This window comes from Glycine soja, chromosome 7, assembly GCF_004193775.1.
Source record: "Glycine soja cultivar W05 chromosome 7, ASM419377v2, whole genome shotgun sequence".
Taxonomy (NCBI): Eukaryota; Viridiplantae; Streptophyta; class Magnoliopsida; order Fabales; family Fabaceae; genus Glycine; species Glycine soja.
The window spans coordinates 38,155,634-38,180,541 of NC_041008.1; the positions used below are offsets into that span (position 1 = coordinate 38,155,634).

At 27.0% G+C, this 24,908-nt stretch overlaps 1 protein-coding gene across 2 annotated transcripts; it reads right to left on the reverse strand.

Moving 5' to 3' along the window:
* Positions 1–9,152: 9,152 nt before the first annotated feature.
* On the reverse strand, positions 9,153–18,889 carry LOC114419503 (katanin p80 WD40 repeat-containing subunit B1 homolog). Of its 2 annotated transcripts, XM_028385183.1 has the most exons (20): positions 18,752–18,889; positions 18,015–18,145; positions 16,977–17,094; positions 16,295–16,521; positions 16,094–16,196; positions 15,028–15,098; positions 14,493–14,567; positions 14,260–14,403; positions 13,769–13,946; positions 13,105–13,290; positions 12,810–12,998; positions 12,072–12,128; positions 11,725–11,990; positions 11,464–11,589; positions 10,939–11,013; positions 10,691–10,803; positions 10,269–10,385; positions 10,112–10,180; positions 9,707–9,773; positions 9,153–9,512 (listed from the first exon to the last, which is right to left on the reverse strand). In XM_028385183.1, exons 1-19 carry the CDS (start codon positions 18,774–18,776, stop codon positions 9,713–9,715), a joined length of 2,331 nt encoding a protein of 776 aa, XP_028240984.1. In that variant the 5' UTR covers positions 18,777–18,889; the 3' UTR covers positions 9,153–9,512; positions 9,707–9,712. The 2 variants fall into 2 exon arrangements, with proteins under 2 accessions (XP_028240984.1, XP_028240983.1); XM_028385182.1 differs by having other exon boundaries at positions 9,153–9,773.
* Between the last annotated feature and the right edge of the window lie 6,019 nt (positions 18,890–24,908).

Below are 24,908 nucleotides of genomic sequence, written 5' to 3' on the forward strand. Positions count from 1 at the left end.
AAGAGTTATTAAATTTTTTTAGAATTATAAAAATTTATGAATTATAATAAAATATTTAAATATATTTAATATTTAATTTTACATGTATTTATTTTTATTAAAAAACTTTTATTTTAATATAAATTAACAAATTATTAGATATAAAAACTTGTTCTAATTTTATTATAATTTTAAAAAATTACATAAACTAATATAGATTATTTAAAAAATATTTTATGTAATTTATACAAACTACGTAAATCTAAAAAAGTACTTAAATAACCTAAAAAATTAAAAACTAAAAACTAAAAATTTATTAATTTTATAATTAAAATAGTTTTTTTATTATTTATGCATAGATATAAATTTACATAATTTTTATAAGTACATAAAATAATTTATATTAATAATTTACATATTAATTTATGTATACTTTTTTATCTATATTGGTATGAAAAAACTTATTTGCTAAATAATATTTAAAATTAAAATAAAATATTAACATGTAAGTTTCGTAAAAAATTAAATATCAAAATTTTATAAAAATAATTTACATATTAAAATAAATTTACATAATTTGTATAATTTACATATTAATAAATGTGATTATATTGATTTATATAATTAGAGTAAAAATAATTTGTATATTAAAATTATTTCACAAAATAATTTGTGTAAATAATTTATGTATCAATATATTAAATTTAATTATAAATTGGTAAAATTAAAATATGTAAACTATTGAAAATAAAGATATATAAAATGATATAAAATAAAATTAAAAAGACTGATATATTATTATTTTATTTATAAATTTTTATAATTTAAAAAATTAATAGCCCTTGACTAACGTGCATTTATAAAGTTAACTAAATAAAGTAAGAATCTTAATTATTTAGTATTTTAATGGTTTATTATCTTATTTGATCATGAATTTAATTTCTATTTAAAAAAATTATTTATTACTTTATTTATCTCTTGTTACATAAAGTGTCATATTAATAATCTTTATAAGTTTTACATTAACATTAATATGTCACATTAAAATTAATGTTTAACTATAAATTATGAATTAATAGTCAATTAACGGAAGGATAAAAATTATTTATTCTAGTAAATAATAAAATTAAATATTTTGATTTCAAAATAAGAAGATTAAAATAATGAATTTTAAATTATAGGAGAACTAAAATTATAATTTAGTTTAATTATTTCAAAAGTTATATTTCTTGATCTATGATTACTTATTACTTCTTTTGTTTCTTTTTATATGTCATCTAAGGTTTTTATGGATAAACCAAGAAACACAATCAATTTTCTTGATTTCAATAAAATAATTGTGAAGTTTTCTATTTTATTCCTCTTCTTTTTCATCCCATAATAAATACATGTGTAAATTAATTAAAGATTAAGAAATAATTATGGATATAATTGAGAAATTAGTCAATAACATTATCTTAAATTTTACAAACAGTTAAATAAAAACAAAAAAAAGTTGACCGTATAAATTTTTTTATTTACAATTAACGTCAATGCAATGACATAATTGATTTAATTAACTTAAAACTTTAATATTGCACTGTAAACGGTGACGCCCTTTCAGTATTTCCTTTGGCAATGTTCGGAATCGGATGCTATCATGAAATTTAAAGAGAAAAAAAGTTAGAGGTCATTTATAAAAAATTATTGTCATAAAATATAAATTTCATATAAAATAATCAAAAGTAAAACAGAAACGTCTATGTTCTAGATGTCATCTTGGTATTAAAATTCAAAAAAATTATTAGAAATGAAAAACATATTTAAGGATATATTAAATAAGTAGTAATTATTTTGCACATATGATAATATATAAACATATACAAGCTACTTATTTAATTTTTATTTTTAAAAAATTAAAGTTAGTCTAACTATTTGAATATTGTTTTAATCATGAGTTATAAGCAGATCATTATAGTTAACATTAATTGAAAGAAAGATGAATATAAAAGAAAAAAAAACTAAAGGAAGTAAAAAACTTACTTGATAAGATAATTAATTAAAGAGAAAAGAAAAATATTTTTTTTATATAAAAACTCACGTAACATGTCATAAATAAAATGAAACACATAATTGCATGAAAATAAGAACAACTATAAAAAAAATATTTAATTAAATAAACAAAGAAAACTTTATAATGTACAAATGATTTTTTGACTTTAACTATAATATGCCGAAAGAGTTACTATGAGACTATATACTCTAGGTATTATTAGTTTTTACTAATCCAAATAATATATGATATAATCATACAAATATTTGTTAATATCTCAGAGGCTATATAAACTGATTAAATAAAAAAAATGTATTATTCCCATAAAGAAAATTAATTATTTTTCAATTTGATTATTATGTTTATTTAATTTCCTAAAAAAACTAAACTAAACATTAGTTTTCATGTACCAAACACTTGTTTATGAGTGTAATAGTATTTTTTTTTCCTAATAAGATGGTATGATGATATTTCTTTTAATTATAAATTAATGGTATGTTTAAGTATAGTATGTGGAGGCAAGATACAAATTATTTAACTAATATTTCTAATAAAATTATCAAATTAATAATTGATGATTAAAAAAATCAATACTTAACCTCAACAAATTATTGAGTCAATCTATTATTATTATTAGTAAAAACAATGTCCAAATTAGACACATGTCAACATATAATTCCAAGTTTTTCCTCCAAAAATTCTCTCTCTCTTTCTTTTCTCTTTCTATTCAACTTTTTCTTTTTTACCTTTTGCTTTTATTTTTCTATTCCAATGCTATTATCAATCTATTTTATTATCTATTTTATCATCTATTCTATTTTTATTTTTAGATTTTTTCTTTTAACATTTTTTTCTTTTATGTTTTTTCTTTCTTTTTTCGTTTTTAATTTTTCTTTCTTTCTTTACGTTAAGTATTTCTTTTTCTTTAATATTATATTATGATACATTTATATAATTACTTATTATTTATTAAAATTAATTATAATTTAAATATATATATATATATATTACTTTAAAATTATTTTTATTTAGAAATCATATAAGATAATTTTAAATAGCTTTATAAATAAATATTTTGTTAATTAATATTTATATTATAAGGTTAAGATTTTTATACTAAAACTGATTTAAATCTAACTAATATTTTATTAAATTTGACTCTATGTTTAATATTAATTTATTAAATATATTTTAAACAAAATAAGAAATAATTATGCAACTATAATCAATTTTTTTTGTATTATCTATTACTATTAAAAGTTTTCCTTCCAAAAATTTTCTTTCCTTTTCTCTTTCTATTCAACCTTTTCTTTTTTACCTTTTGCTTTTATTTTTCTATTCTATTACTATACTAATAATCTATATTATCTATTCTATTTTTTTTCTTTTATGCTTTTTCATTTTAAGTGTTTTTTTTCTTTATTTTTCTTTTCTACGTTAAATAATTCTTTTTGTTTAATATTATATTATGATAATTTTATATGACTACTTATTATTTATCAAAATTAATTATAACTTAAATAAGTATATTTATTTTTATTTAGAAATCCTATAAAATTATTTTAAATAGATTTATAAATAAATAGTTTGTTGATTAATATTTATATTATAAGATTGAGATTTGTGTACTAAAAATAATTTAAATCTAATTAATATTTTATGTAAATTTGAATCTATGTTTAGAATTAATTTATTAAATATATTTTAAATAAAATCAGAAATAATTGTGCGGCTATAATCAAATATTTATTCTAACACTCTTACTCTTTCTATATTTTTTAAAAGTTTAAACAGATAACTATTTTTTTAATATATTTAATCTTTTTATGAGACTTAACATTTTTTTTTTCATTATAATAGGTTTAACTTATGTTATGAATCATTGTACTTTTATCGCTTATTCAAATTAATAACATCTAAAATTAATTTTAAATTTTAAGTTAGACAATAAAAATACCTACAAATATATTATTTTAAAGTGATAGTGATTTTAGCAGACAAAGAATCAAAGATGGGAATGAGACAAATATATTCGATCCCAAAAAAAGAACAAAGTAAGCACAAATTAATTATAATTTAATTAATTAAATTTATTTTGACTTTAAATTTTTATAAAGTTATTTTTATTTAAAAATCTTATAAAATAAATTTGAATAATTTCATAAATAAATATTTTGTTGATTAATATTTATATTACAAGATTGAGAATTTTATACTAGAAATTAGTTCAAATCTAATTAATGTTTTACATAAATTTGACTCTATTTTTAGAATTAATTTATTAAATATATTTTAAATAAAACAAAAAGTAATTGTTCAACTATAATCAAATATAATTTCTCTTTCTTAACACTCCTACTTCTTATGAAACTTGACATTTTTTTATTGTAATGGACTGAGTTTATAATCTGAATCATTGTATTTTATTTTATAGCTTATTCATTTTAATAATATCTAAAATTAGTTTTAAATTTAAAATTAGATAAAAATATCTATAAATATATTATTTTAAAGTAGTAATAATTTTTAGTGGACAAGGATGAGGACAAGATAGATATATTCGACCTTGAAAAAGAACATGGATGGATACAAAATTTTACCCATAATAAAGATTAGAGATGAGAATGAGAACCCTAGAGTGGAAATCGAGATAGGGATGGGAAAAGACACAACCATTGTCTCCCTTTTCCATTGTCATGCTTATTCACATTCATCGATAAGTTTAAAATTCCTTTTACTCATATAATTATTTTTTTGTTTTAATTTTATTGAATGAGAATGGGGATGGGAAACAATATACTTATTCTTGTCCTACCATACTGTCATGCCTATTTACCATTATCACTTATATATTTTTTAGTGTCAAATAATTATAGATTTAGATAAGATTAAAATGTATTTTAGTCTTTTAATTATTTTATTTTTTGTTTTAATTTTATTGAGTGAGGATGACAACAAGAAATAACATACTCCTCTCTGTCTTACTCTGTCGTTATGTCCATTTACAATCACTTATAACATTTTTTGGTTTTAAATAATTATAAATTTGTATAAGATTAAAATATCTTTTAGTTTTTTAATTATTTTATTTTTTGGTTTTAAATTTGCATTTGGGCAATTGCTTTGCACAAGTCAAATTGTTGGTATATCTAACACAAGATGGATAATTTCAATATTGCCCTTCCTTAAAGCTGATATGGATTAATAATTTGTAATAGGTTTACGGATTATCAATCCATAGTTGACCCATACGATTTAAAAAAAAATTCAAAAATATGTTTTACAAATTAATTTAAAACTAATGACGCATGCATGAACTTGTGACTTTTTCATTATTAGCATGGCGCTTTAATCAATTGAACTAATAGGTCAATTATGTTATAAAATTATTAATACCGCTATATATATCACTAAATTTCTAATGTTTATTTAATGCATGTGTAAATATACATAATAAATTTTGTGATAATTAATTTTTATCTAATAATTAATTTATTTACATATATAAATTGTAAATAAAAATCATAGGTTTAACAAAAAAATTATATATAAAAAAAATACATTATTAGCATAAATCTACTAATATTTTTTTTGGTCTTATTATAATTAATTTTGATCTAATAATATATTTTTTTAAGTATATAAATTTTTATGAAACATATTATTTTTACATATATAAAAATTTTAAATCAAAAAATCATAAGTTTTCTCACAATTTTACATTCTCATGCTTATCCAACAAAGTCGCAAAGTAGAAAAGACCGAAGATACAATAGCCAATGATACAAAACCTAACCGTATGTTTGTTTGTTTTTTATAGATTTTTTTTATTATTGTGAGTACGTTTTAATAAAAAAAATTGATGATAGAAATTTATTTAAATGCATATTTTAATTAGGTTTAATAATTCAATATCTATCAAAAATATTTTTATTAAGGAAAAATATCTATTGCGGTCCATAAGTGTGAAGTGGTGAGATGACACATCAATCCCTTGAAGATGAAAAAATTAAATTTAGTCTTTTAATATGCAAAAAGTGCAACAAATTGGACAATAAAATTGTAATATTAAATTTGTGAAATTATTTTGTTATTAAATTGTAATATTTAATGATCAATTTGACAATAAAATATATTTTTTGAGAAGTAATTTGATATTAAATTGTAAAGTTCATGGAGCAATTTGTCATTAAATTATTTGAATGATCAATTTGTCACACTTTTACCGACCAAAATAAGTATTTATTCTCTTATTTAACTTTAAAATAGATAGACATGCCTTTGTTTTTTTTTTTTTTTTAAAAAAAATAGATATTGAAACATTGTGGAACCTTATATGAAAAAAATTTCTCAACTGTTATCCATAAAAGAGAAATGGTTTAGTTGTCTTATTTTATTTTTCTCCGTGTCAATAATTTTCCTCTTTTCATTTTCCACCCATTCAAACAATGCATTAGTAATTTACCTAAAATTTGACTTTATGAGAATTTTCAAAACAAGAATTATGTTAACTTAACCCATAATAGTTATACACTTTCCCATGTTGCTAAAAGCTTAATACATGTTTGGATATCTGTTTGAAACTCATTCAACCGAGAAAATAGATTCATATGCACGAAAGTATAAGTAACTTCCTTTGTTGCTTTTGAGAAAATGTCTGTTATATTCAATAAAATGGTTTCGCAAACACAACCTTAAAGAAAGTTGATATGTAATGCTATTTTTGTAGTTATTAAAATAGAACTAACACATTGAAATAAAAAGACGACTTTAGTCACACCCACATAAACTATTGGATAAATACCCATTTTGATCCCTAAAAGTGACAAGTTCTGATAGTTTGATTCTTGAAAGATAAAAAATTTAAATTTAATCCTTGAATATGCAAAAAATGTAACAAATTAGTTCCGATATTATTTTTTCCCCGTTAATGTTAATGTTTTTGCCTACATGACATGTGACCTTATTTATCATGGACTAAATTGGCAGTATTGAAAGTTATTTTTTTTTACAACACCCTCCCTCTCTCCTTAAAAAATATGCTGACAAATTAGTCCTTGAACATTATAATTTATTATCATTTTAGTCCTTCAAAGATACAACTTATTGACAAATTAATTCATGAAAAATAAAATACCCAATTAAATAATCTTATACATAACACACTTGCATGTATGCAAATTGAAATTACAACTATCAAATATGAAGTTCAATACAATGCAAAAAGCCATTTTGGACATGTGCACTTGGAGGTTAGGATGAAAGTTGACATTGTTAGAATGTTTATTTATGTTGTTAGAGACTACACCATATTACATGGCAAGGATATGAAGTAGAAAAAAAATGATCACATAAGAGATAGAGCACTTTGTAAACAAAAGAGGTGTCAATGAGAGATTTTAAAGGTGTTAAAATTAAACTAAATCAAATCATTCATAAATCGTCAAAATGATCCCAAAAAATTAAAAATCGATTAAATAAAAAACCACAAAAATAAAAACTTCAAAAATCATATACTTTTTCTGTAGTTTGGTTCAATTTTTGGCTCTTGTCGAAATCGAACCAAACCACATATTATAATTATATTTATTTTATTTAATGTATGTTTTGCATTATATAGCTAATATTGTTTTAAGTTTTTAATGATTAAAGTATGTGATTTATAGTGTACTTCTTTCTATAATAAGCTTTTAATGTGTGATTTTTGTTGTGGCAATTAATAATAACTTTTAAATAATTTATTCATTTGCTTTACTTTATAATCAATGTGCATATTATATTTTCATTTGTTGAAAAAGGATGTACCAATATTGTTAAATATCAAGTGATACACAATTTACTATTGCAAAAAGAATTGATAATATTATTTGTCAATAGTTCTAAATGGAAGTAAAAAAATAATAATTTTCAACAATAATATGTTAAACAAATTTAATGAAAACTAAAATTTATTTTTAAAATAATATGATAATAGATTAAAAAAAACATCAAACCAAACCAAACCACAAAAGATTGATGTAGTTTGAATTTGATATTATATTTAAATTGAATCGTAGTTTTATTTTATATTATATTCAAAAGTTTATTGTGCATGAATCAAAGTTGCAAAAAGATTTCTAATTATAACCTTTGTCCAGGAGCATAGTTATGGTAGGGGGTCTTCAAAAGCAAGCAAGTTGTTATGAAATGGATTGCATAAAAGTTGGTCAATAAGTTAAGGATTCATTTAAGTTTAACTCATGTTAAGACACATGAACATATGAAAAAAGATTATGGTCAATGCATAAATAAAACGAAGATGTTTAGATCTCTGAAATAGGTTTGGTTGATGGCAACTAGAGTTGAGCTTCCTATTTGATAGTAGTAATTTAAATTTGCATGTGTGTTGTGTCAGAGGTTGTTAAATTAGGTGCTTTAACTTTCGTGTATTAAGTTGTCAGTAAATTATATCTTTAAAGGACCAAATTAACAATAAATTGTAATGTCTAGAGACTAATTTGTCAGCATATTAAGGAGGGAGGGTGCTGTGAAAAAAAATGAAATAAAATTTTCAACACTGATAATTTAGTCCATGATAAACATATTAACATATTAGTCTAATATAATCACTAATGATATAACATCTTTTTGCACACATGGATTGTCACTTAGGGAGGTCACATGCCACATAGGCAGAAACATTAAAGTTAACGAAAGAGAGATACTGACAAGATCAATTTGTTGTACTTTGTACATATTTAGGGACTAAATTTAAATTTTTCATTTTTGAATGACCAAACTATCAACGCTTGACACTTTCAAGGATCAAAATTAGTATTTAGCCTAAACTATTTTATCAAAATAATGGCTTGATGGTCTTATTCAAGTAGCTGTAATGTAAAAAGGAAAAATGATGTTTACCAACTCACAACTCTGTTCACCAAACAAAGAAAAAACCTATTCACCAAACTCTTGTAATGATAAAGTCAACACAAGTATCATCGCCCTTGATACAAATTTGCTTTGATATTGGTATGACAATGTTAATCTGCCTAGTATTCAAATTGAGCATTCTACGATCTAAATGTTTGGTGAACATCATATTTGTAAGTTCTGATCATTCCAATTATTTTAACAAAAGAAGCATGAGTACTTTGACCCAAAAAAATGTACATTTCATTGAATATTGCATATACAAGGAATTTTGCACAGATGCTAAATACAGCAGACTAATACATTTACTCATTTGGCACCCGGCCTTGCCAAGGTGCACCAAACCCCAGTTGAGTAAACATGCTGGGGTCAGTAGCTGTAATAAGTAGAATGAAGAGTTTTCTTTTTTTTTTAAAAAAAAAAATACAGTTGAAGACCAGCACAAGTTCAATGTTAGGAACACAAGCCTTGGGAATAGTAGAAGACCAATATACTTAGATGACTGCTTCCCTTCCACCTTCAAGCAATTAAGCACAAGGTCAAATAATTCACTCAGAAATCTCACACATATCCCACTTGATATAATTATCTGCCATTAAACAAAGCCGATGACAACCGTCACTAGTGCAAATCATCCAAAAGAAATGTGAAAGGAAATAAAATTGATAAACAAAATCTTATTCCTAATAAGGAAGGAAACATGAAGGCTTCATGTTTTGTGCACAATCCTGCTAAACAGCAGGTTAAGCCAAGTCACTCATTCATGAGTTGGCTGAAGTTCACCTTTAGTTAGGGTTGTTGAAGAACTAAATTCAGCTCTTGCGCAGACTTGGCCAATAAGCCACCCCTCCTGCAACAAAAAGCACCAGGTGAAAAGTGAAACGGTGACTCTTGATTGCTGTATCTAGATGTAAATAAATGTCAGGGTGATATGCAAAGAAACAGGTTAAGAATCAACAAGATTAAGTGGTTTAATAAAACACTGAGAGGATTTGATGCTCAATAAAATCAGAAGCAAATAAAACAGAAACACAAATAATCTGCCAAAAGACAATGCAAATTGTTTAACATACCTTTTTACCATCGGAATAATAATATATAATTGCAAGGACTTTTTTTTTTGTTTTCAGTCTACAACATTGACTTAAAAATGCATCTGTTGGCAACACTAAAGACTACAATGATTACCGTATTAATATTGGAAGAATCAGCCGAATCTTTTGCAGTTGCATAAAGCACTGATTGGAGCATTCTCGCCTGTTCTCAAGATTTTGTATAAATTAGGATCATTAACATATAACTTTATGAGATAGTGAAAGCCACATTAGGTGAAGATGGAGGGTACCTTTGCTCTGCATGTAGATCAACCCCAACAGAGGGAGGTGCTGAAATGGTTGAACGTACTGTTGGACCAAAAACTGCCACAAGCTTAAGCAGCATATCCAGTGACACCTTCACATGTCTGCACAGTAAGAACTGAATTAATGTCTACCAAAACCAATTTGTCATTTTTCTGCAAAGGCCTTAGGCCACCATCAGTAGGAACAACACAAATCACACTGAGGTCAGCTATATGGATCACACAACTTCATTGGGCTTGGTTAAAGACCAAATCCTCAGTAATATGCAAGAACATCAGTAGGAACATGCATGAGAATTTAAACTGCTTTTGTGAGGTCACAGCCTACAAATAAAGCCAAATATGAGGTCTCACATACTTTAACTTCCAGCATAAATTTTCCTAACACCATGTTAATAAAGAATTACCTTTCTATATTGCTATCCAACAAACCTGTGAGCACAGGAAGTAAACAAGAAAATAAATCTAAGGTGAGAATCTCCATCTTCTCAACAAGGACACTGATAACATCAGCTTGAACCTACATCAAGAGGAAGTTATCTTCAAGACTATATATTAAATAACAAAACCATAAATAACTAGTTAAAGCATTTAATACAGAACAAATAAAGAGTGAACAAGTGACACATGACCACTTAATAAAAAAAATACGCACAGATAGATCAGGCAATTTTCTCAAAGCACTGATGGCACTTTTAGTATCATTCTGCTCCCAAAAATGTCGCACTACCTGCAAATTCAACTTAGAATCAATTGGGGAACAAAATTGTTTCAGCTTTTGTCATTTTCTTTCTGGATTTGGCTTCTTTAAAGTTAGTATAGATAAATTACGTAATCTCAGTCGTTGATGAGAAAATTAATAGGTGCTATTCCAACATATCCATGATGGGTTATGCATGTGCACTTAACATCAACTGTTAATTTTCTTGTCAACGACTGATATTACTTTACCTTCTAAAGTGAATTGCTCCCTTTAGGGAAGCTGGATCCTTTCTTTCTAGTTTCTATATCCCTGTTAAGAAAACTAAAACAAAAATGCACCTTTACATCTCAGCATATAGGTTATAGCCGAACACTGTTATAAGTTTTATGGCTAAAATTAATACATAGTGGGATTACAACTCTAAACACAGGCTTAGTCTAAAAGCAAATGATATTAATATCTGACTAGCTAAAATACCTGTAATTTTGTCAAACGTGAACGAAGATTACTTAATGTTACATCATGAGTTTGCATCAGACCTTCAATTATCTCTCCATCATTTGCGGAGTTTGAATCCCTTCCAAAAACTTGAGGTTCAACTTTCTGACATTATATAACAAGATATAGTTGAGTAAGTTCAACTAGACCAATGCAACAAATTGTAAAAAAGTGATAGAAGCATGACCAAAAAAAATCTAGCTTGAAAAAACTATATCTTGTTACAAGCTAGATTTTTACCAAGAAGTTAGCAGACGTGTCAGTTTCACTGGTTGTGTTGGAAATTGCAGACGTATTGTTTTGATCTTCATTGACAAGAATTCTTTCCCCCTTCTCAGATGTTGGGGTGGTGATGGGGGATGCATTAGTTTGATCTTTGAATTTTTTTTCCTTATTTTCAAATATTGTGGTGGGGGTTGCATTAGCTTGATCCTCATTGATGGGAGTTCTTTCCCTTCTTTCAAACCTCTCAACCAAAGAACGGGTCCTTCCTTGTAAAACTGCAACTGCCAAAAGCAGAATTTAAAATATTCAGTTTCCAGGGGCTTTCTTGGTCCATAAAACAATATTGATGAGCTATGGCAAACCTCCATTGACATATTTAACTGGACTCATCTCTTTGCTGTAAGGAGAGGATTGATTACCTGAAAGATAATCAAATATTAAACATGGATGACAATATTTTATTTTCCCATATTAATGACCTAAAGCACATGGCATGCCAACTTTTTACACAAGTAGAACTAAAATATCAATAAACTACAAGTCAGAATCACAATTTATAAACATCTATATAAGAGTTTATCTGTCAAGACTCAAGAGAGTTGGCCAACAGTTTATTCAATACTTTTTAAGGAGATTGAAGTCGGAAATAACAAGCATATTTTTTTCTGATACAATAAGAAGCATACATAGAAGAAGTTCAGTAAAAATCTCCACAGATTGTCAAGCAAGATGGATGTATGATATTTTAGATATGATGAATGAATGAGAAACATAATATGATTAGAACCTGGCTTATTCAAGTATATAGGTAAGGGATCAAAATGAAAAGCAGTTATTCAACCAATAAGAAGCCAAATATAGTTCAGGGCAATGATGTCAGCCACTAATTTAGCCCATGCTATAACTAAGAATAGAGAACAGAATGGTGGGGCAGCTTGCTAATTTTTTGTCAAAGTAAAGGAAATTGCAAGAATTGTTGATAACTTGAGATGTGATACTTCTCTCGAAATTGAACCAATCATTTTAGAGGAGCCAAATCCAGAAATCAGCAATGACTTTCATTTGACCCATAAAGGGATTTGGCAGAAAAAAAAACTTACATTTCTCTTGGTCAGAAAATCTGTCTGGTGTTAAAGTTTTTTCAAGCTTCTCTGTGACACTTTTGATAGGATGTTTATCCTCAACAGATTCTCTGACTTCATTCTGGGATCCTAGCTTCATTTGGAAGGTAGGATTTTTTGCACTGTCAGATTTGCTTATAGTATCACAAACTGTTCCGGAATCCAAATCTGATGAAAACCCATCAAAATCAAATGTCAGTGGGTGCTCCTTGAACATGAACTGGCTTAAGCAACATCCCAGCTTTTGTCTTCGAAAAGGTTGCTGAGTCCTTACCATTGAGAATGTCCCGATGTACAACGTTTGGCACAATGTAAGACTTTCTAAGTGCTTCATTTTGTTTTTCTCGAGCTCTTGTTGCAGGACTCCAGTTTAGCATTTCTTTGGATTCCTCAGGAAGATCTACTTTTGGAGAATTGTAAGACCTGGATCTTAGTAAGGTATCGGGATTCCCTCCAGAAGCTTTATATGCCAAAAAAGAAAAAAAAAAGTTCTTCAATACATCATTGGGACAGTATTCAAGAATTACAAAAAAATATTGACATGGGAAAATGTATAGTCTTACTAAAAAGCTCCTCTAAAGAGAGTAGGCAGGGATGCACCCGCCTTTAGATTTTCATGGGTTAAGATTATGATGCACATTAATAAATTCCATGGTGGATATAGCATTATAGCCCTACTTGTTCACTTTAGAGATAAACTCACTTTAAAGAACTTCATTTAAGGCCTTATAAAATTAAATTTTCAGTTTGATTCAGTTAAATTAAATTGTCTGCAGATTCTTCACCAAACAATCCACTGATGCAATTGCAGCATCCTACCTATTAATGAGCTCAGATATACTTTATGGCACAAATTTTATTTAGAAAGCTGAATTTGTAAAGAATTTTAATAAAGCCATGTCCAACATCAAGGGTAGACGAAAAGGTCCGTGGCTTACAGTCTATATATATATTCTTTATCTCTTTTGAGTCATTGTCAGGAGACATACTGCACAACCCAAAAGTCAGTCCCACACTAGCTTCTACTTTCTCCATTTGTCTTCCCTGGAGACCAAGTTCCTGCTCTGTGCTTTCTTTTTTCTCAGTTTCCAAGCCACCACTATATGGCTCTATAAGCTGATGCATTAAAAATAACAATCAGAAAGATAAGCTAGCTAACAGAGAATATATTTACAGGAAATGCATCTCAAAATTAGTTTATTGTTGTTCACAGACTAATATGGAAGGCATGTAGTCATGACATTCATTGTTGACATGTAGCACCACAGAAATGGCGGCTTCGCATTTAAAACTAGCAATTAACATAATAGCAGCCATATAAGTAGTAATTCTACAATCATACCTTTTTAGCTAAATATAATTAACACAGAGATCAGGTTTTAAATTGAGAAATAAATATATTAACTAATCTAGTGAGGGTGAGTCCTACCGAAATATCTGACACCCATACTCCAACAGAATTACTGTAGAACGAGCAACCCAAAAGCTTCTCATCATGAATACATAGGTCGCCAAGCGTTGTCCATCCCATGTCAACAACATCATGACATATAACAGGTTCCCATGAATACACCTACCATAAATGAGCATTAGATATGATATCTTTATCCTGCTTAAGTTGTTTATCATTATAATCTTATTATTGGAACAAACAATCTGTACCTTCAAGCTATCCTCAAGTCCAGCAAATAGAGTTCGTCCATCAGGATGAAAAGCTATTGAGCGTACCCCCAATACCTAATACAAAGTAATTTGTACTTATTAAAATTACTATTTCATATAAATTTTTGTGAGCATGTGCATCTTGGAAAATAAATGGCAACTAAGATGCATCATAGTATATGACTTAAAACATGAAAACACATTAACATTTTATGCATCTGTAAGATTAGCAACTGGGCACGATACACTAGCAATTTAAAGTTACAGAAATGTTCTAGCTCACAACTAAACTAATCATTTTGCATTTAGAACCTTCCACAACTATGTGATGGAAAACTGGTAAAATAAAAAGTGTCAAGCAGGGTTTACCTAAGAGATTCAAAGAAAGATAGTAGTGGTATAAAACGGATTTACATGTATTACAACAAAAGTTCAATTGATAAGAGGCAGATTTGGAAGCAGAATTTATGCTATATAAATGGGTATAATTGATTCTTTTGAAACAGTAGAATAAAGCTTCAGCAAGTTTACATACCTCATGTCTGGTAGATCCAATCAGTTCAAAGGTTTCTAAATCCCAAAATTTCACTGTTCTGTCTGCTGAACCTGCAAATCAAATTATGAACTCTTACTTTTTTGCTGAATAAGAATAACAATTTATGAACTTCAATAAATATTTTCAATATAAATGCTTTGGTCAAAATAGCAGCTTACATCCTTCAAGGTCAAGTCATGGTTCAATGAAGTAATGAACCAAGACAAGAGAACATGAATTTCGTATATATGTCAAACTCAATTATGTTTATGTAGCCTCACAAAAGTTCAGGAGCAGTGATAACGACAATTGATAAATGATAATGATAGGTTCAGCAATAGTGAAGATGGAAGCAAGGTAATAGTGGTGGCAGCAAAGCCAGATCCTTGCCAATAGTGATTGTGAATTTGTGATGACTACAAGCATGTTTCGATAAGAAATGTTAAACTGTTTTCAGTAGAATGCAGTGTGGAAGAATTATTTTAGAAAGAATTTCCTTTTGAAGGATTAGTCTTATGTTTTAGAATTTTAGAATGCTCAACCTAAAGTAATCTTGTGAGAACGAGTATTGCTTGAATAGTAAATTACCTTTGGATGTAAAATTACTAAAATAGAAACAATGCTTTATGTTTTGTGTAAATATACAAACTTCAATAGATACATATTAGTTAATAATTACACTGAAAATGATTTTTTTTTCTAGATGGCCTTTTAGGAAAAATATTTTTTTAACTTTTTTTTCTTCCAAAAATGAACTCTGGACCCAAGCATGCATTTTGGGTTGTTAGCAAAACATGATTTAATACCACCCACAAAGCATTATGGGGGCTAGACCAGAATGCATTCTAGATAATCCCTGATTGAGTATTTGAAGATGTTCAAATATTTCCTTAGTCCCTCCACAGATGACAGATGTAGCATATTATATAGATTATAGAGCATTGATGCATAAATTCTCATTTTGTGCACTTGAAACATTATAATTATGAAACAGGGAGCTTAACAAATTTAATGCACATGCATGAGCATCTACCACTCCAAGCTGCTCTAAGGTACACTAACACACCTGTAGCCATAAGAAACTCAAGAGGATGAAAATCTAGGGACCTAATGTGTCCTTTGTGGAACTTAAAGTCATGCAAGAGCTTTCCACCTGTTAGATCCCAGACCTGTACGATGGTAAGTTAGATCTATAATTTATCTATAGAACAATTGTAAAAGTTATATTTAGTTAAAAGCTATGCCACAACAAACTCCATGCTATTACCTTCACAACATTATCAAATCCACCAGAAACAACCCAACGGCCATCTGGACTGAATTTGATAGTACTGATGCCCTGGCTATGACCCTTGTATGTTTGAATGCATCCTTTTTTTCGGATATCCCAAATATTTAGATTAGTGTCCGAGGAGCCAGATGCAAAAAACTCACCAAATGGATGAAACTCAACAGCAGTGCAATTAGATTTGTGTCCGGTAAGAGTGCGAACCACTACACTTGAAGAACAATTGCACACATATTAGTGGTGTATTGATAAATTGGAAAATGCATGAACCTTACATTTCACCTAACAATTCAAAAAGCTTAATATGGACTAATAATAGTTCTCCTAGACGCCTTTATAATCCCATGCATGCAAAGTAGATAGTGTAAGTGTGTGTTTGGAGTGGCAGTGCAGCGAAAAAAATTCGTGGCCAACCCCACGGTAGAGCCACATTAACACATAATTGCTTCTCAAAATTCACGGTGGTACCATGGTTTTTTGGCCCCAAAATCGGTTATTCACTGTATCCAAACACACACTAACTCAATTCTTAAATCAAATAATTGCCTGTTTATGATCAGCAAGTTTGCACTTCTTCTCAAGCATAAAATTTTGATGCCCTATAAATAACATCATTATACATTATACAGTCCATGCTTTCAGAATATACTAATTAACTTACTCTTTGCTTCTTCCAAATCCCAAAGCTTTATTACCCCTGACGATGCTCCAGAAAGAACCAACACTTCTGCAGAGTCAAAAGTCACTGATTCTACTGAACTAGTATGACCACACAAACTCTGCATATATTTACAGTAAGGTAACACTGTTAGGTTCAAAGCTCTACATGATTCTGCTGCTATCATAAGAAACTCAAAGTCTCAAACCCATGTCACAAAGGGAACCAATAAGATAAAAAATACAGATGATAGATTACTATGATCTACATATGGGAAAAAAAGATAGATTTGAGCGAGTTTCAAGCTCTGTTTCATTCTGGGACAGCAAAAGGAGGAACCCAATGGTATTTGAATCACCAGAAAGTAACAGTGCAGGGCCAGATCACCACGGAGAAATCTGTGAGGATTGACCAAAACTTATAGAAATCAAACCCGGCATTACCTTCCTAGTTCCCATATTTCAAGGTTCATAGACTCAGGCTTAAAGTTTTGTTTATTTTTAAGAAATCTTTTCACTTTTCACTGCTTGTATGTTTAAGATCATACAGAGCTCAATGTTCATTCATCTTGGTTTGATTCAATTTTTTCCTTTGCAACTTTCAAGCTAGTTGAATTTGTATATGGTCATTGAATTGGCCATTAAAGACACTTGCTGTTTTCATGAAAAGGCAATTTTGGCATCTGGGTATGTTGCTACTTTGCTATCTGATGTATATTGGTAAATAGATTCAAAGGATCCTAATTTCGGTAAATAATTTGTATAGTTGCTTTATTTTAGTAAAAATATCGCTTCGTATCATACTCCATCATTATACCATACCAATTCAGTCCAAATTTAAGCTTATCATTTAATTAATATGAGCTGAAAGCAAGTCCTTTGGTCACAAGCAATAACATAAATCCTTCAATCAGAACCATTGCATTAACATAACTTGCGACAAAGTGCACATAAGAAATGGACCTTTCGTTACTGCCTAACAATCCTGCCTTAGTCATATTGCAACCAAAATGCTAAAATACAAAGGCAATAATCAACTGACCATTAGAGAGGTTGGTTTCCCAATCATCCATAGATTGACATTGCAATCATCCCCTCCTGTAATGAAAAGGTGGTTCGCCTTCCTTCCAATTTTTAAACAGTTTACATTTCCTGAATGAGCTGCAAATTCCTCTACAGTTGATTGGTTCAGGAAAGCATAATATGAAAACAGCCAAACATCTCCACAACACAGATTCAATAACAGACTAACATTGAATAAAGAAATACAATCATCGATCCCAATAAATTACAAAATCAGCATTTGAAGCTAAACCAGAAAAAATTATTTCTTGAAATATCCATTATCTTCTACCAGAATACTTCAGCTTATCAAAATCAAGACAAAGAAAATCAAATAACACAAGTATAAAAAATAGCAACTTGAAAGTTTACATCAACCTCTAACAATTCCTCAGCCACAAAACAGAGAGAAAAGGCCTAAAAAATCTAAACTAACTTCCTATTTACTAATGACCTTCCAACATTTGCATCACCCCCCCCCCCCCCCCCCAAAAGCAAACAAAGCACAAATCCTACACCATACCTTGCCCCAACCTACGAAGAACCATAAATAAGAAAGAAAATCAACAACTTGGGAGTTTCAAGGACACAACTCACCCACATTGCAACAGAAACTGAGTCACTAGTAACAAGTAACAGCAACCTTAATGGAGGGAACCAGAAAGCATTTTCTGAGACACAACTTATTAAAAGAAACGAAAAACAACAAAAGGATACGTAGTTTGTATCCTGTCTTTGCCATTAGTAATGCAAAAGCAGCTTGTGGAGCAGAAATGAAGTTCCTTTCCCCACAAATGAAGCAAATGAGGAGTTGGGTCAGCTTCTTCAGAACCAAACTGAGAATTTATGTTTCAGTTTTGGAAGTGGAACTGCTGTAAACAAACCAACCAAATAAGAAGAACAACAATCATTCAACATTCAGAAATAAGTTTTTATTTTATTTATTATTATTATTTAACATTTTTTTTAATATTGTTGTCAACTTCTACGCTGAGGAAACAAAATTTTGTTCGACAAATATTAGTTGATTAGAATGTAAATTTTGTTGATAAAAAAAATTAAATCTATAATTTTTTTTATCCATCCAACAAATCTTACTCTTGTTCAATCCTATGGATCTAATGTCTAAGTCAAATCTTACATTGAGATAACAGACATATGATAAAGTGTAACACAATAGCTGATTTCAACCATAGTCGATCTATTGTGTTTTGTGAGATATTGTATGAGTCTTTTTTTACTTTATAATTTGAAATTAACTTTTTGTTAGGAATGCGTATATGGTTTTGAACTAAGATTATTGGCTAAATATATTTAATGAGTATACATGACTTCTATTAACTTGTCATATTAATTTTAAAAAATAAAATGATAATTGCATGCTAAAGAGTAATGAATGTCATTAAATAGTTATAAAAATTTCTTGATGTATCTAATGTTGTAATCCTAAAATTATGAGAGATGCAAATTTACACCAAACAATCTTTGCAAAATACTTTACAGTGTAACACCTCGATTGTTCCAAATTATGGAATGAGATCACATTATTTAGTGTAATTAATAAGGCTGAGTATAGGCTAGAATGTGGTAGGTTTGATAAAGAAAATATAAATTGATGAAATTTATAGGTTGGACTCGTTTGGATTCTTCAAAAATATTTTAATTAATTTGACTTGAACTGAATGAATTGAATTTGGTTTGGATGGAATTGAATAATTGAGTTAACACATATTTTATGATTTAATTTTGTTGAAAAAATATGAATAAAAATCATAATAATGTTAAATAAAATGATAAGATTTCATATTTCACATATAATTACATTTTTAAAATATTTTTTTAAATATCAAAACAACTTTAAATAAAAAGAGAAATATATATTCTTATTGAATTTTTTATAAAAAAATATTAAGTAAATTAAAATAAAAAAGAAGAATAAAATTAAGATAGTTTGAATTGACTTGGGTTATACGGTTGAAAATCTCATCTAACTTAAGTCACAATTTAATATACACTGATCAATAATATATGTAGCTAATTAAAACTTAAAAAAATTGCCAAGGAAGAATTTGGTGGAATATAAAGTATGAAAATTTCATTTTATTTCTTACAAAAAAAAAAAGACATTTGGGACGGTAGATTCATTAATGCTTAGTATAACGTAACATAACTCCCTCTCTTCAGCATTAATTTTTCATTATTTGGGCAAAAATTGGATAGAGATGCATACAGTGTATTGTCATCGAATAAGTTGATTTGATGCTTTAATGGACATATATCAAAATTTGGGCATTATCTTTTGGAATATAGAGTATTTTTTAAATAATAATAATAATAATATGCCTTCAAAATAATACTAATAATAATCAACATCATCGTCAAAATAATACAAATAAAGTTTATTGCTATATAAAATATTGTCTTTTGGTTGCATTAAACATATTTATAAATTTATGTTTATATATAAAATAAATAGAATAAAGTTCTATATAAAAATTGCTAAATTTTAAATTTAAATTAATAATTATATGGCTAATTCTTATTTTAAATCCTAAAAATATGTTCTGTACGTGTAATCATTTTGAATTTTTTAAAATATTATTATTAAATATGTCACCGTATTAGTTTTCATCGTTCTTAATAAGAAATAATGTGAGCGAAACTCAACCAGACATAGTCCTTTTAATGCCATGCACTCAAACTTTTTCACGTGGCTGCATGTTTCTCATGTGGTTCTTCCCTCCTATTTGTTTAATATGGTGGATATGTTAGAGAGATGCAAAGTTACAAAACAACCAACAATTTTGCTCACTAATGTAATGTTTTTTATAGTTACAAAAGATAAGACTGAGTACCCGGTAAAACCTAAAAAGATAGGAATTATACCAATTTTAAAACTAAGTTCAATTCGTTTTTATAGGTTAAACTACCACATTTTAATGTAGTCTAAAATTTCATTATTGTCCAGTTATACGTGGCTCGTGCACTCTCTATCTTTCCTATTTCTCACACCAAAAAAATCATATCTTATAAATAGTATTTATGATGCACAATGGCACATCAACTTCCAGTTTGTATGTCTCTCGCAGTGTATATATATAGCATTCGCACCTAATGTAGGTGCTCAAATGCTCATAAATGCCTTATGAACTCGTAGTGAGTAGCATGCAATTTTGTTTCAACCAATTTCTCCCCAAGAGAACCTTGAATTATTTTGAACTTTGAAGTATTTTAATACTACTCTTACACTATCGGTTAAAATACACAATTTAAAGTCTCTTCTCTCTGTTTATTATTTTTAATATTTTCTTTCTTTTCTTTTTCTCTTTTGGATTCACTTTTCTTATTATTCTCAACTAACTCAAAGTTCTTTTAGCTGATTTTCTCAACAATGCATCTCTTATAATTTAGTACTATTTTTTTTATTTCTATTTCTAAATAGAAACTCATTTTTTTTTAAATTATCAATATAATAAAAAATAATCTTATATCATAAAATAAAATTTTCACTATAAATTTAAAATTTAGTTTATATATTTAAAGATATTTATTTATTATAAAATTTAATTATAATAATATAATTTATAAAAAATTATTTATTATGAATTTTAGTTATATAAAGTAAATATTTATCGTCTGCAATGTAGATACTAAACTTTTAGTTAACTATAAAACCCAACGCCTAAACCAATATATCATTAATTTGAGTGGAATCAGATTCTTTGATTAAGTAGGATTTTGAGGAGTATTTTTTGTAAAAAAAAATGATCGAACGAAGAAATCCTACTAAGATAATTAGACAATTTTTTATTTTAACTGGGATGAGTTAGACTAAACAGGTAAATACTTTGCATCCATGTTAGATTTTCCTCTCTCTTATTTTGTTATTCAAGTTTGGTAGAATATTTGTGTTCTATTTAGGTAAGTATGAATTTAATAATTTAAGAGTGTTGAAGACTCTTTAATAGAATGAAATTTTAAGAATATTTTTTTCATCCAAAGTGAGAAAATAATACAAATAAAAATAAGAATATTTTTCTTACTCAAAGAGAGAAAATAATGTTGCAATGGTTGATACCTATGAATTTTATTATATTTTGATTTTGCCAAGAGAAAACATATTTTTTTGAGTTCACATTTCAAGGAAAAACTATTGTCGTCTCCCTAATTATATTATTCATAAATATTATGTGGATAGTTATATTATTCACATAAATGTAAAATTTATTTAAACATAATGTGTTTTAAAAACACTATCAAATAAAAAAATTCTAAAAACATTTTTATATAAAGTTCTGAAGACCTTGTCAAAGAAAGAAAATTGAAAGTTTTTTTTCTAGAAGTAGGAAAATCATACAAAAGTAAAAAGGGGAAAATTTTTCATTCTTGAAGAATGAGAATAAAAAAGATTTATTCTTTCTCATTAAAAGTGAGAAAATAGTTCAAAAAATGAAAGAAGAAAGAATTTTTCATTTTTGAAGAACATAATAGAAAATTTTGATTATTTCTCAACAAAAGTGAAAAAATAGTGCAAAAAAAAATCAATCTTGATGAATGAGACATTTTACCATTTATAAAAATTCCAATTTTTGTATATAACATAATTAGTTTTACTTATAGTATTTCTATATGTGTATCTGAATAACGTAATTTATAAGGTAATATGTTATATTAATATTTTCATTTGTTAATACATGTTATGATTCACATAATTACATTTAATAAATATTACATATGATTTTTGGGTACATACAATCTAAATAATTATATACATATGAATTAAATATTTTAAAATAGGAAACAAAGATATTTGTAATTCTTTGTGATAATTGTTTATGATATTTATTGTCAAATTTATATTGATTAATGTTATCATTGTGGATAAATATATTTACATGTTATATATTATGTTTATGTTATATTGTGAGTATAAATATGTAATATTCATAATCGTTAGTTGATTGATACTTTGTACAAAAAGTTTATCAATAATGATATGTTAAAGATAAAATTTTATATATTTTCATTCATTTAATGTGTTCCTGTAATAACGATATCAAGGAATGACAACTTAAGAAATATTTTAAATTTTTTCTTGTATACTCAAAAAAATAAGATATAAAATTTATATAAAAAATCATATGACTTGCTTCATTTCCTGAAGTGAATGTTGCACATGTGTTTTTATCAAATAATTGTTTGAATAATTTATTTTTATTCTATCAATTTTATTCATTATTGTTATAGATGTAATTAACATTGATTACTTATGGTTTTAATGTTTTATATGAATAACTTTAGGATTATTTTGTAATCACGCTTGTTCTCGCATTATGATTTGATTCATGCTTTTTTTTCAGAAAACATATTATTTGACTTAAAAGATTTATACATTCAAGGAATATATATGTGTATATATATATATATATATATATATATATATATATATATATATATATATATATATATATATATTTATATATCTCAATTATAATACCTTTTACATGTATTAAGATCACGATACTTGTCCTTGATTGATTTTATTGGTTTATAAACATGTATATATTATATGTGATGTGTCTTTTATCGTGATCAATATCAAGAAACATAATTTAAAAAATAGTTTGAGATATATTTTGTATGTCCCGTTAATAGTATAATGACTCACACAAGGCAAAACAAAAATGAGTTTGTTATTTGACATGACTGGTTGAGTCATCCTGTGTCTATTGTGATGAGAAAAATATTTAAAATTTCATGTGGGCACCCAATAAGAGTTAGAAGATTCTTTAGTTCAATAATTTCTCATGTGTTATATGTTCCCAAAAGAAGTCGATAATTAAACCAATACCAAGAAAAAATGAAAATGAGTCCATTTCATTTTTAGAACAAATATAGGGTGGTATTTGTAGACCAATACATCCACCATTTGAATCATTTATATATTTCATGATTTTAATTTATGCATCAACTAGATGGTCACATGTTTTCTTGTTGTCGACTCACAACCAGACGTTTGTGATATTGTTGGCTCAATTAATTTAAGTTAGAGCTCATTTTTAAATTATCTAACTAAGAAAATATGTCTTTATCTAGTCATGAAATTAAAACTTTTTAATGTTTTTTTGGGAACATGCAGTCTTGCATGCTGCAACACTGGTTCAGATCATGTCAGAGTTATAGTTAGTTCTCCCCTCTTGAAATTGATTTTTGGTTAGCAACCTTATATTTTGAATTTAATATTTTTTTTCTTCGTATGTGTTGTATATGTTATAAATATGAGTCAAATTGTTTGATCACAACATACTAAGATGAGTCCTCAAATAAGGTTGAAAATATATGTTAGGTGTGAATCTCCATATATTGAATCATCAATAATAAATTTATTTACGACTCCGTTTGTTAATTGTTATTTTGAATTAGTTTTTCCAACATGAGGGAGAGATAATTAGCAATTGAAAAAATATATATTTGAAATGAATTATTATTATTTTGATCTTATACAAAACAATTTGAAATGAAAGTTTAAAAGATAATTCATTTTCAAAGTTTAGTAAAAAGAAATGGCTAAATTATATGTATTAACTGTTAATGCTCCAAAAAAAGATGTCCCTAATAGAAAATATTGCAAAATGGGTTTCAGAAACGCATGAAGGATGTTGGTCCCAATGAAAAGAATCCTCAATCAAGAAAATAAGCTAAAAAGTAAGACGACTAAATTGAGGTTACAAGAATGCTGAAAAATTTCTTTGACATAATTATATATTTTAATACCAGAAGAACTTAAGTGTCTAAAATTAGTGAAAATAAAGATATCCCATATTATGTCATGGATGAAATATGATGGAATAAAGTCAATGTTGACAATGTATTT

Coding starts and splice junctions, on each gene's coding strand:
- LOC114419503 (XM_028385183.1), bottom strand. CDS start 18,776: ATGGCAAAGACAGGATACAAACTAC. Junction 16,197..16,294: donor GATTTGATAATGTTGTGAAG/GTAATAGCATGG, acceptor ACCATCGTACAG/GTCTGGGATCTAACAGGTGG. Junction 11,590..11,724: donor ACACGTCTGCTAACTTCTTG/GTAAAAATCTAG, acceptor ATATAATGTCAG/AAAGTTGAACCTCAAGTTTT.